Here is a 13,699-nt window from a genome sequence, read left to right on the forward strand (position 1 = left end):
TTTTTAAAACCACATATACTGTAAATATTTCAAATCCTGTGGTGTATGGGAAATGTGAACCCCTGAGGTTCATGAAGGTTTTCCTGGATGTAGGAACTTCTTTGAGATCCATGCAGTATTCTCTCATCCATCTTTATGAGGCTGCTGAGTCCAGACTCAGAACATCAGGAGTAAATGCAGAGTGGAGAAAGCTCTTTGATCATCTTTAAAGACAAAGGTCTCCCCTTCAATGTACTTGGAAGTATTTCAAATCATATAAATACATAGACAGGCTTAGAATGATCAAAGCAGAGAGAATGGTGCTATCTGTTGGCTTGTGACTGTTTATTTTCCATCAAATTTTAAAGCATAATTTTTTTTTTAAAAAGGAGAGAGAGAAATAAAAGTTTCCAAAAGCATAATAAAAATCCCCTTACCACCTCCATTTTTCCTTTCCCACCCACATTCTCCAAAAAGGGAAGAAAGAGAGAGGAAGAAGGACAACCCTGAGGAAGAAGCACAGTATCCACATGACATCTTTTCATGGGAGATGCTGATGAGCGACAACATTCTGCGAGGTAACCTTAGAAGAGATGAGGGAGGGGCAGACAGGCTTTCAAGGAGTCACTGCAAAGACTCTCTGGGGAGGCTCCCCACTTTGCAAAGTCCATATAACAATGCAGACTTCGTACACACTGTGTGTCAGCTAATATTGAGTTCCTGTAATTAATCAAAGAGAAAAAAAATTCTCTCTAATCTTCCGGAGGTATATTGAGTCATGTTCATGCTGTTGTTTACTAATTTAGCCAGTACCTCATTCATAAGGATTGCTCATAGCTTTTCAACTCAGTTCCAGGCACTGGGATAAGTAATTAGTATTGATTATCTCACTTGGTAGTCACAATTCCATAAAGCAGGGACTGTTACTAATGTCCCATTTAAGAGATGTGAAAGTTAAGGCACAGAAAGGGTGAGTGAGTAGTCTAAAGCTGCTCAGAGAGGCAAGGAATAGAACCAAGATTGGCACACAGGCAAATCTGACCCTGGAGTCTTCCTTTTAGCCTACAAGTCATAGTGGTTACTGTCTATCACACTGTCCATCACACGATGTCATGTGCATTTCTCTGGATGAGGAAATGACCAAGGGTGCCTCAGGAGAGAGGGATGGCAATCTGATAAAAAACATTTTAACACAGTTGGATAAGTTGCATGGTTAGAGCATCAGAATTAGATACTGCATTAGAATTCAGACAATGGCTTCAATGTAATTACTGACAAATAATGACACATTTGTATAATGGAATACTATACAGTCATGAAAAATAATGAGGTAGAGTTTATATGAGCTGAAGTGGAACAGTCTCAAAAACAGAGTATTATTATTTGACTGTCATGCAGCTTGTGGGATCTTAGCTCCCTGACCAAGGGTTGAACTTGGACCTGGGCAGCAAAAGTTCAGAGTCCTAACCACTTAACCACCAGAAAATCCCTGAATGCTAATATTTTTAAATGCAAGATGAGAAACTGCAGATGGTAGGCTTCTATGAGGACAGCATCTTTCTGGAAGAAGACCTAAGTCATTGGGCTCCCCCTCTGGTTTGGGGAACTGGAGACCAGGAAACCCTAGAGATCTGGGATTAAAGGAAAACATGCTTTCAGTCCATGTTTACTGGAACAGTTTCAGTTTTTTAAATCACATGTGCATGTTTTGATTTTTCAATTCAATAATCTAGTGTAAAGAGGGTTCTGTTCTGTTGGAAGAAAATGGCTTCTGTGTTGGTAAACTTGTGCTTCTGCTTGTCATGATCCCTGTTCTACTTCCAGATTTGCTAGATGGGAACCTTGACCAAGCCAGTCTTCATCTCAGCCAAAAGCATTTTGTCACGTAAAAGCATCTCACACCTGGGGAGATGCTTCATGAACTTCCAGGATAACTCACACCATCGATGGCACTCTCGTTGTCCATCCATTCAGAGGACCATTTACATCTTGAAAGATGCTGAGAAGTGTTTGGACCATTGTCGAGAACTGGCTGATTTTGTCAGTGTTTTTTTCTCCCCAGCTCCTTGAGAGTAGGACTACAGCGTGAAGATCCCCAGAGAAGGCAACAAAGACCTACCACTTAGATGCAACAGGGTCAGGGACTTCCCTGCTGGTCCACTGGTTAAGAATCTGCCTTCCAATGCAGGAGATACGGGTTCGATCCCTGGTTGGGGAGTAAGATCCCACATGTCACTGGGCAACTAAGCCGGTGTGCCAGAGCTAGAGAGGACTCTGTGTGCCACAATGAAAACTCTTGCATGCTGCAACTGAGACCCGATGCGGCCAAAAAAATCAATAAATAATATTAAAAATAAATGCAACAGGGTCTAACTGCAGGTGTGTTAAGAATCACAGAAGTTGGGACGTCCTGGTGGTCCACTGGTGAAGAATCCACCTGCCAATGCAGGGAACACAGGTTCCAACCTTGGTCCAGGAAGATTCCACATGCTACGGGGCAACTAGATCTGTGGGCCACAACTACTGAAGCCTGCGTGCCCTAGAGCCCATGCTCTGCAATAAGAGAAGCCACTGCAATGAGAAACCCGCACACTGCAACTAGAAAGTATCTGTGCTCGCCACAAAGCATGCGGGCAGCAACGAAGACCCAGCACAGCCATAAATAAACAAAATCGGAAAAAAAAATCACAGAAGTTTAGTCTGGAAGAAGCCTGAAGGGTTTTTCTGGGCTGGCCCAGGCAAGTGAGAGAGGCATGGAATGAGTCTCCAGGAAAAAGGGGGAGGCAGGCTGCGTTTGTCCCCATCATACCCCCTCCCCTGTGGTCAGCTGCAGAATGACATGTCCTGGGCACAAACACCTGGACCAGAAGGGAGGCCTCCTTTGAGGGGACTGTTCCCAGGACCAGAAATGAACAGCGGCAGGACGCTGCAGCTGCTCATGCGTCTAACACCCGGGAAGGTGTTAGTTTAACCATTTGTTACTTTCCCTGTGAATGGAGTTGTATTACGAGGCCATCGGGCCTCCTCTTCTTTCTCTTCTTTAAGTTATCTTAACTTTTCTTTCCTTTCATGAATTTCAGCAGCTCTCTGTAGCCACAATTACATTGAAAAGTAAAATTCCACAAGTTACAGGGAACCGAGAGTCACTTAACATAGCAAGATGGTACATTTCGCAACCAGAACTTGCCTGGAGATTGGCAACTCTATTAAATTATTTCCTTTGAATGTGTCATGCCTAAACATGGGTGCTGCAGAACTTGAGACACCGTGGCTACAATGATCTGCATTTCAATTTCAGAAGTTTTTAGATTTTTTTTTAATGAAGTGAGAGCTAAGTAATTTCTTGCATCATCCCCACAGTATAAAGAAGAGTAGTTTCTCTTGGAGTTTTGTTTTTTTTTTTAACTTTGCAAAGTAGTTAAATGAGAGATGCTGAGGGAAAACTGCTGTCTTTCTTGTGCTTAATATTAATTTGCTTGGATGGGCTAGGAAAATAACTGGCTTCCACTCTACTTTGAGGAAAAAGTTGAAAAGTTCTGGATGGAAAGACTCCAGAATGCAGAGAACATCTGAAGTTATTTAGCTGAGATATTGAAATACACTTTTCCAGATTAAGAGAAACAGGACTTTCCTGGTGGCTCGTTGGTAAAGAATCCACCTGCCGATGCATGGGACACGGGTTTGATCTTTGGTCTAGGAAGATCCTACATGTCAGAGAGCAACTAAGCCTGTGAGCCACAACTACTGAGCCCAAGCTCTAGGGCCCGAGAGCCGCAACTACAGAAGCCCGCTTGCCCTAGAGCCCATGCTCTGCAACAAGAGAAGGCGTCGCAATGAGAAACCCGTGAACCACAGCAAAGAATAACCCCCACTCGCCTCACTAGAGAAAGCCTGAGAGCAGCAATGAAGACCAGTACAACCAAATAAAGAAAGAAAGAGCATGATAAGAATGCATCAAAAATATTAAAAGAAAAAAATAGAAACAAATAAAAGAAAGTTTCCTTGTTTTCTCAACATCTCTAAAAATGATCCTGACTATATGAACAGGCACAAACCTTAACTGATTTCTCCATCATAATGTTGAACTCTGATCTTTTCAGCTTTGAATTCTTCCTGATGGTTCAGATGTAAAAGTCTCTCACACGGGGACTTCTGTAGCCGCAGAAGGCATTGTCGACTAATAAGAGTTTGAGGAAGAGACAGTGGCCAGAAAAAAATTCCAAAGCCACTGAGTGGAAATGAGGCATTTTCTTCCCTGATGCCTGAATAGTGTGGTTATCCAATAGATTTGGGTCTTCACCAGACCCAGATGTTTGAATATACTTCCCCTATTCATGGGAACTTTGCTAAAATATGCTTTCCCTGCTTCACTGATTTGACACTTATTAAGCACCAACTGTACGTCTGATGTGTATTAGGGGGAGCAAGGTGAACAAGTTTCCTTAGTCTAAGCTCAGGGTTGAAATGATGCAACAATGAAGATCTCCCGGGTCTTCTAAGTAATTGATCTTTTTGGATGTGGCCCAAGACAGGTTGGTGTTGTACCAAACTGTTTTTGTAGCCTGTAGTGCCCTAGAGACACAGCATATTTGTTCATCCATTCCCCAAAGCCCCTCCCCACCTCGAAGTTCATTCCTTGCTAGACAAGTCCCTGAATTTTTGTTTAAGATACTTGGTTTGGGGACAAGAGTTGTTGAGAGCAAAGGTGGGCCAAGGTAAGTGGTTGGGATTCAGCCTTCTCTTGTGAGAAACTTGTGGAGGGAGGAGGGCAAGTAGCTGAGAATTTCCTGGATCTCAGGACAGGACCCTCATCTGAAAGTGTAGGGTTCCCATCCAGCTCCAACCCACTCCCCACTGCATTTTGCACAGTTTCTTCTCTTATTCTTATCTCCTATTTTGTGAAAGTCATCAGAGGAATTAAAGAAAGTGACAGGTGGGATCTTTTCCTATCTCATCTTTTCCTTCCTTTCTTCCTTTTTTCTTGCTTTGAAAGGTAAAGGGAAGGAATGGCATGGAGACCAAAGAAGGTGTTTCATGGCCTTTGAGCAGTCTGAAGCAATTACACCACCCTTATTAGGGGAAAGCTTTGTCTAAGACTGTGCTTCTTAAACTTCGTGTCCTATTAACTGCATAGGAAAGGAAAAAAGGAAAGTGAAGTCACTCAGTTGTGTTCGACTCTTTGCAACTCCATGGACTGTAGCCTACTGGGCTCCTCCATCCATGGGATTTTCCAGGCAGGGGTACTGGAGTGGAAATTTTCTCCTCCAGGGGAATCTTCCTGACCCAGGATCGAACCCAGGTCTCCTACGTAACAGGCAGACACTTTACCATCTGAGCCACCAGGAAGGGTGACTATTAACTGCATGCTTCCTGTCATACCCTGTGTGCTGTTCGTATACTTTCTAACTTAAAGAACAATATTAAATTAAACCAATTAAAAAAAAAACTCTCCCAAAGCAATATGACCTATGAAATAAAAAATTTGATAAGCCAGCCTTAGTTTTTTCCCAATGCACATTAGAATACATAGCTAACATTAACAAATGTCCCATCTATGAACCACACCTAAAATAATCTTGTGTGACTGAGGTCAAAGTCCCTGTAGGGTGTGGTTTTTCCATTTGACTGATCAGGAAGAATTCAAAACTGGTCCAAGCTATTTAATAGATTGCAGAGAAATAAGTGAAGGTTCATACTTGTTCACGGAATTCTCCATTGCCTAGGGTCATATTTAGCGTTGTTAGGAAAACAACAAGCTACCTGTTAAGTTCTTCTCCCATTCTGTTAGCAGGAATTTTTTTCCAGGTTACCAGGTTTATTCATTTTGTTGTTAGTAATGAGTCACAGACAAACCAATTGCTAGCCTTACAGGAGACACCACAAGGAAGGTTATAGACTATGTGCTCTGCAACTGTCCCTGTTGATTTCTTGATCCCCTCATTTTGGTGTTTCCCAAAGTATAGAAGCCAGTTGATGTTTCCGCTGTTAGTAATTGACTCTCATGCTCTTTCAACCTGTGAGTTTAAATTCTGCACCCAAGTGAACATTCTTTTTTAAAATATTTATTTATTTATCTGGCTACAGCAGGTCTTAGTTGCGGTGTGCAGAATCTAGTTCCCTGACCAAGGATCGAACCAGGGTCTGCTGCCCTGGGAGCTTGGAGTCTTAGCCACTGGACCACCAAGCACCTTTCAGCTTTTGTTAACCAGGTGTCAAATATCTCCAAGAGAGAAGCATCCTACTGCTTTCTTACCCCAGTTGTCTCCAACGCCAACCCCAAATGATAGGCTGCTGTAACAAATGTGTGACAAACAAAACTGCTGTTGCTTTTGTGAAGCAAAGGTTAGTTCCCTGACCAGGAATCAAACCCATGACCCCTGCCCTGGCAGCCCAGAGTCTTAACACTGGACCACCAGAGAAGTCTTGAGAAGCAATGGTTTAAAGAAAAAGAACAACCGGTTCACTAATTTATAAACTCATGGCAAACCACTCTGAATGGGCAGATGGGTCGCCTGGACTTGCCCAGGATTAACACTTCCTTGAGCTGCCTTAAGAACTGGCAAAGCCTCCCTGGGAGGAGTGACCTCTCCGGCGCAGGCGCACATGCTGCACTCTAGGTCCTAACTCTGTCCTGGCCATGAGCACACAAGAGCCCTCTCCCATTCTGCTAAACACATGGCTCATGAGCACTGCATTTGGAAATGGTTCCTAACAGATGACTTCCCCTTTTTGCAACTCATGTTGAAGTCTTCGAGTATCACTTATAGGGGCATTTTTTGTTGTTGTTACTAGCCTCCCACCTTCCTCCTTTGAAGTTATTTCCCCTCTTGTCATTTCCTCTCTGAGTCATCACGGTTCCAAGATGACCACACATGTTTCTACAGCCACTTCCCCATTCCATTATCATGCAGGCCACTTTCCTTTGAAAAGTCTCCTAATAGGCGTTTTTAACTTTAAGGGTAAGCTCGATGGTGTTCTGTTTTGCTTCCTCCCCGCCCCGCCCCGCTCAATCCCACCCCCTCTCCCCCCAGCAAAGTGAGCTCTTTAGTAAATACTCTGTTAAGGGAATTAAAGGTTATCAAACAGGGGAAAGAATATTCTGTACTAGATTGTTAATGCTAATGATGATTTATTAAGTATTGAAAAAGGGGACCAAACCTTTTTTCTCTGTGGCATTTAGAGCAGCATCTGGCTTAATATTTGTGGAATGAAGGAAAGGATTTTCAACAGAAAATGGAAATAAAGTTGGTGAAAATAAACATCAGTTTCTTGGGACTTTCCTCGCGGTCCAGTGGTTAAGATTCTGAGCTTCCACTACAGGGGGGCAAGGGTTCAATCCCTATTCTGGGTACTTATCTCTCAGGCCACTCAGTGTGGCAAAAAAAAAAATCAGGGTTGGGTGGGAGGGAGGTTCAAGAGGAAGGGAATATATGGGATATATGTCTACTTAAGGCTGATTCACACTGTTCTATGGTAAAGCAATTATCCTGCAATTAAAAATTAAAAAAAAAAATCAGTTCCTTAAAAAGAAAACTATTTAGCACACGCAGTTCACTAAAAGCTATTTATACCTTTATTTAATCTTCCTTCTGTTCACATCTCCTGACACTTTTGAACACCAAATGTCTTATTTTTTTCAAAAGGCAGAGCGAATGATTCTTCTCCGTGTGCACTGAGAACAGCAGGGTACCATCTGAGATGGAAAAGGAAGCCCTGCTCTGTCTCCTGAATCACCTCCTGCTTCTGCTGTCTCCTACTGACTGTCCATGGGCACCCAGAAGCCTGAGTGATCTCTTAAAAGGTAAGACAGCCCGTGTCACCTCCTGCTTTAAACAGGCCACTGGTTTCCGCTGCAGTCCAAGTTCGCAGTCCAAGTTCTTCCAGCGTCGACGAGCCCCAGTGTGCACAGGACACTGCCGACCCCTCAAATGTTGCTGCTGACACTTTCTCCCCTTGTGACTCTTCTCTAACATCACTGGCCTTTTCACCGACACTCTGCTCTGCTCAGTTCATTCCTGCCCTTGCATTTGCTGTTCCCTCTGCCTGGAATACTTTCCCCATCATTCTGGTTTCCAGAGAGGTCCTTTCTGTCTACCACCTCTGTCAGGTCACCCTGTTTTGTTTTCTTTAGGGCAGTTAGCAGCATCTGAAATCATTGCGTCCCTTTACTGACTTAACTGACCTTCTGACCCCACAGGAACGTTGGCTCTTTGTTGATCACCCTGATCCCCAGAGCTCGATAACTATGTGTTGGGTAAAAGGATGACAGTGAACCATGAGCTATGTTTTCCACTGGGTTCTGTGTCAGCCTGTCCTGCCTTGGGAGGCAGGTGAAGGGGTCAAGCGCTGGATAAAGTCAGAGGGAGGCCACCAGTGCTTATGGCTATGACTTTGGTTGCAAAGGCTCAGAGATAAGGCAACATCTGATCACGGGAGAAGGAGCAGGTGATTCTCAAGTGTCTAGGTTAAGAGGTGGGTCAGGTTGGGGCCAGGGAGGGCTTAGGAGAGCTGAGAGTCAGGGATGACCTCTGTTCCCAGACATCTGTAAGCAGGAAGTACCGTTCCTGTCCTCAAGGCTGTTTTGCAAGGGCTCTGCACGCCTGTCAACCTCCCATTCATTCACACACACATACACCTAGGTATTTCTTGAATACCTACTGTGTGTAGGCACTAAAGATGCAGCACTGAGGGTTTCCCTGGTGGCTCAGTGGTAAAGAATCCACCTGCCAATGTAGGAAACACAGGTTCCGCCCCTGATCGGGAAGATCCCACAAGCCACGGACAACATAGCCTGTGCGCCACAACTATTGAGCCTAGAGCCTGGGAGCCATAACTACTGCAGCCCGTGCACCTACAGCCCCCGCTCTGCAAGAAGAGAAAGCACCATAACGAGGAACCTGCACTCCACAACTAGAGAGTACCCCCACCATTCTCTGCAACTAGAGAAAGTCCTTGTGCAGCCATGAAGATCCAGCACAGCTATAAATAAATACATAAAGTTGTAGCGCCGAATGAGAAAGCCCAGATCTATCCTTAATGGAGTTGACTTTCCAGAGCAGGAAACAATCAATCTCCCATCTTGATAAGAGAGGCTGAGATGGATGGTGAGATGATGCAGTGGGTGTCTAAAGGGAGGCGGTTTAGACAGGGTGGTGCAGAGAGGCCTTTGGCTGGCGAGATGCTTGATAGGAGTACCCAGTGGTCCAGCCACAGGAAGAGAGAAGCATGCCAGGCCAGGAATGGCAGGGGAGAAGGGGAAGGAATTCGTTCAGGGAAGAATTCAGCTCCAGTGGGGGAGCTGGTGGGAGTGGATCATTATACTTCAGAGCTTCTAAAGGTATAAGGAGAGCCTGAAATTGTTCCCCACTCACAAACAAAGCCTCAGTGAGCATTCTTGCCCAGAAGCACCAGAGCAGGAGAGTCTCAGCAACCGGTGGACACTCTGATGCCACCCTAGTCTATCAGGGTCTAAACCAACCCTGGGAATGTTGGTGGTTTTTTTAAAAAAACAATTCAAAGTCTTCACTATAGACCCTGCTTGACTGATTCTGGAACCATTTCACTTAGAGGTGCAATGAAGCAGGACCATTTGCTTTTCAATTGAAGCTGAAATCTGAAATGCTGAGAACATTTCAGGACATTTAAAAGTTCTTAAAACATAAACATGATTTAAGTCAGTTCTCTGGACCATCCACCTTTCAGTAACACAATGAAGACACTTGTCTGAAAATTCCCTTCAGAAAACCAAGTGAGCAAACAGCCTATAGCTCTACTCATAAGAGAGAACGTCTAGACTGTAGAGAAAATACTACAGAAAGTAGGTTTTCAAATAGTCGAGATTCTCAGAAAATGATGGAAAATAACCACCATGCTTATTTGACCCAGGATTCCTCTTTCGATTTCTGGACATTCACTCCAGGGAGACAAAGATGCTATTTTCAGTATCACTTCTAAGTGTGTGGACGTGTGCACGCACACGCACACACACACACACACACTCAGAAGTAAACACAATTTGCATTACATTTAATAAAACCACTTATTCATCTTGTCTTTTAGACCTGATTTTCTAGCTTTTCTTGAATGAGTTGAACATGGAGCCCGTCAGCTACAGTCCACTGAGAGGCTGGATTTACCAACTTGCCAACGCATCATGGTCTCTATTTTTGCTGCAGTCACACTGTTTGAGGTCAGTGTTTCCTAGCTCTAATTTTATCACGTTTATTTTTCAGTTTTTCTCTTCATTTAATAAGACAGTTTGGGGAAACTTAATAAAAGTCAGACAATTACACAGAGCCTGCTGTGCACACAGGTGAAATTCTAGTGACGAGGAAGTCCAGGTTGGCTGTTAAGCAGCAACACTGGGGAACAGCCTGGGAGGGCTCTGCTCGCCTCCCGACGTGCACAGGCAGACATCGGGACATGAGAGGCGTTGGGGAAACACTCGGGTCACCCAAGTGAAAAGCAGGGTTGCTTTAAAGTCAGATGCCCCGATGCGGGGGACCACTCCCATGGCATGACCCCTTCACGTACTGTGTTACCATCAAATCAGAAGCACCTAAACAGCAATGTAGGCATTAAAAATACTGAGGTAGATCAACAGTGCTAAAACAGACAGCATTCTAATACATAATTTTCACTGTGAAAGACAAGAAGCCCCACAGATATTCAGTTACTGCTCCCGCTCTTGTAAAGCCATTTTAAAAAGTATATTATTTTCTTTGTGTATTGGTGGTTTTATAGGAATGCTGGGGAAGCCGTGAGGTGAGGCTGCCTTAGGACTGGGAGTGGAAGACTTGGGTTCTTGCCCTGGGACTGCCCTTACTGGGTGGGGGCATTTGAACAAGTTCACATGTCATTCATCTAAGACTTGGGTCGGCAATCTAGGGCCTTTAGACCAAATCTGCATGACCGGTCCAAGAGTTAAGAATGATTTCATATTTTTAAAGGGTTGTAAAAACAAACAAGAATATGCACTGGAGATCAGAGGTGGCCCACAGAGCATAAAACACTATCTGGCTCTTTATGAAAAGAGTGTGGACCTCTTGCCTAAGGATCAGGATATAGTGAGGTGGTTAAGAGCTGGGGCTTGGGTCAGTCTGCCTGGTTGGTACCTGGCATTCTACTAACTAGCAAATGACCTTGTCAAGTTGTTTCAAGGTCATCTGGTCTACTTTCCTCATCTGTAAAATGAGGATAAGAGTAACACACCTACCTCATGGAGATGTCGAGAGGATATAATGAAAAGCAAGCAGAAAACTCAGCACCAGGCCTGGCAGATGGACAGTCAGTAAGGGTCAGCTGTTACTATCTGTATAATATCGATAATAGAATTTTATGGGACTGCTGAGACTATCAAATATATGTTACACGCATGTATATATATGTTAATCACATGCTACAAAGTGCTGTAGAAACTGGGCAGATTTAGCGGCCCATAAATAAAAATAAGTCTAAATTATAAAAAAATCTGGATATTCATAGAAAATGTCAATGTTATGAAAGAAATAAAAAGTAGTGGATTGTTCTAGATTAAGGTTGACAGAGACCTAACAAACAAAATGTGTGATCCTGGAATGAGTTTGGGGTTAGAAAAACAAACACACACATACACAAAGACATAGTAATAGCCAAAAAAGATAGAAAGGATATTTTTGGATTTCTGGAAAATGTGAATGTAGCCTGTGTCTAAATATATATAGGTTTATATATAAAAAATATATAAATAGATCACAAATGTGATAAAGTGCCTGGAATCAGTGAATCTAGGTAAAGGATAATGCACAAGTTTACTGCATTTTTTTTTTTTTCTGTTTTACCAGTGCTTTAAATTTTTTTCAAAGAAAATAGTTGAGTACAAAATTCTAGGATAGCTAATATACATTAGAGAGGCTGTCATGGGTTTTTCAGCTGTAACTTTCACTAATGACACCTATGATTATTATTATAATAATAAATATCACATATTTAATCATATAAGCAAGCTTCCCATTTCATAATTGCTTCATTTCTTTTTCCTGTTCTACTTAGAATTTTTAAAAAGATGTAGCAAAATAACCCTGACCTTCACTTTCCTTGTGTCTGAGCAGTCTTTTTGTTTTCTTTTTTAAGCAGTTATTTCAACTTTCTAAATAGCAAAACCTTTTTGATCCCTGCCACAGACTTGAGCTCTGCTCAGGAATAATCAGTACAGAAGGTATCATGAAAACAGCATGAAAACAGCATAGGAAAGCCTGCTGAGGGCTCAGGGCCAGAGCAGAGACCTATGTCTTGCTCAGAAATGTGTTAGAAGGTGAATGGGCACAAAGAGGTGGGTTGTGTTATCAGTCATGTACACTGAGTTTTGCTAGAAAATAATTTGCATCCATCTCTGAGTCAGACTGGTAAGGAGCTTTATAGCACATATATTTTCTGCACTTAAACTCCCATGAAACTTTCTCCTCTAGAGCTTACATGTTACTGTTACATTTTTTACTTCATCAGAAACTCAGCACTGAAATCAGCCGCTGTCCTTAACCCAGACTCCTCCAACTTCTGCCCCTGCAGACCGCCCGGCCACTCACCTTGGGCGCTCCGTCCAGGATGCCTGCTCCTTTCATGTTGCTCGTGTGAACCAGCTCCTCTGAGCCCGGCGGCTAATATCTCTGACTTCAGAAGCGGTTACGCAATGTCACTGCATGCCTCTGGCTGGTTCTCAGAAACTGAATTCTATGGAGCTATCTGACAGCACAGGAAATTGTCAGAATGGTTCTCCCAGAAGGCAGACTTTCTGGAAAGGAGGAGAAGAAAAGAAATGAAGGAGGGAAGATAAGAAATCAAGGCCACCCTCACTCCTCAATGCCTAACGTCTATGAGTAGAGACTGTCACACATTTGCTCTGAGAAACCGCAAAAGGGGAAAAAAATAGTCTTCTCCTTTATAGGGTGAAGTTCCTACTTTGAAAAGCTGAGTGTATGAACGCACGGCAGTCTCATTCCCTGAACGCTGTGGAACAACTCCCACTGGACAGATCAAACTTATTTCTCTGATTAGAGGCCGCCAGGACAAATTTCTGATAGTGGTCAGTGTTTCTTCCTTCTCGCCCCTTAAAACTTGCCCTGCAACAGCCAGAGAAAACGAGTCCGGGGATGGGGGAGCGGTATCCAGGAGACCTCCTCCCACATCTTTCTGGGTCAGGCACACACTTCCCCCTGCTCCAACCCCCACTGCCCACCCCCTGGTCTTTGGGTGCTGTCTCTGCAGCAGGGCTATGCTGAGCACTTGTCAATACAAGTATATTATCTCTCAAATCTCACCCACCCACCATCTGAACTTGAAGCCACAATGCTAGTTCATCATGCAATTCAGGACAACTTGCTAAATTGCTCCACTTTTGTTGTGAGCACGCGTGTTTAGTTGCTCAGTCATGTCCAGTTCTTTGCAACCCTTTGAGCTGTAGCCCACCAGGCTCCTCTGTTTATGGGATGTCCCAGGCAAGAATACTGGAGAGGGTTGCCATTTCCTTCTCCAGGGGATCTTCCCCATCCAAGAATCGAACCTGAGTTTCCTGTGGCTCCTGCATTGCAGGCAGATTCTTTCCACTTTCCTTAAATTCAGACTAAATATCCAGAGAGGACCTACAGGGACGCAAATGGCTTGCTAGGCTTGTTGGCATTTTTATTTCACATAAACAAACTGGTGTCCATCCTTCCAGCCGGGCTCAGGTTCCGTCTCCAATGAG

At 43.7% G+C, this 13,699-nt stretch overlaps 1 protein-coding gene and 1 long non-coding RNA gene across 2 annotated transcripts in view; one reads left to right on the forward strand and one right to left on the reverse strand.

Moving 5' to 3' along the window:
- CASS4 (Cas scaffold protein family member 4) overlaps window positions 1–13,149 on the reverse strand; it is a 37,391-nt gene extending 24,242 nt beyond the window's left edge. The window contains exon 1 of the mRNA XM_070381513.1: window positions 12,543–13,149. Coding sequence (XP_070237614.1) covers window positions 12,543–12,578 — 36 coding nt within the window. The 5' untranslated portion in view covers window positions 12,579–13,149. The remainder of the gene's footprint in view (window positions 1–12,542) is intronic.
- On the forward strand, window positions 7,629–12,654 carry LOC138990446 (uncharacterized). Its single transcript, XR_011466571.1, has 3 exons — window positions 7,629–7,780; window positions 10,039–10,168; window positions 12,526–12,654. It is a non-coding gene; the product is annotated as an uncharacterized lncRNA (long non-coding RNA).
- Window positions 13,150–13,699: the final 550 nt, after the last annotated feature.

Source organism: Bos mutus, chromosome 13 (genome assembly GCF_027580195.1).
Source record: "Bos mutus isolate GX-2022 chromosome 13, NWIPB_WYAK_1.1, whole genome shotgun sequence".
NCBI lineage: Eukaryota > Metazoa > Chordata > Mammalia > Artiodactyla > Bovidae > Bos > Bos mutus.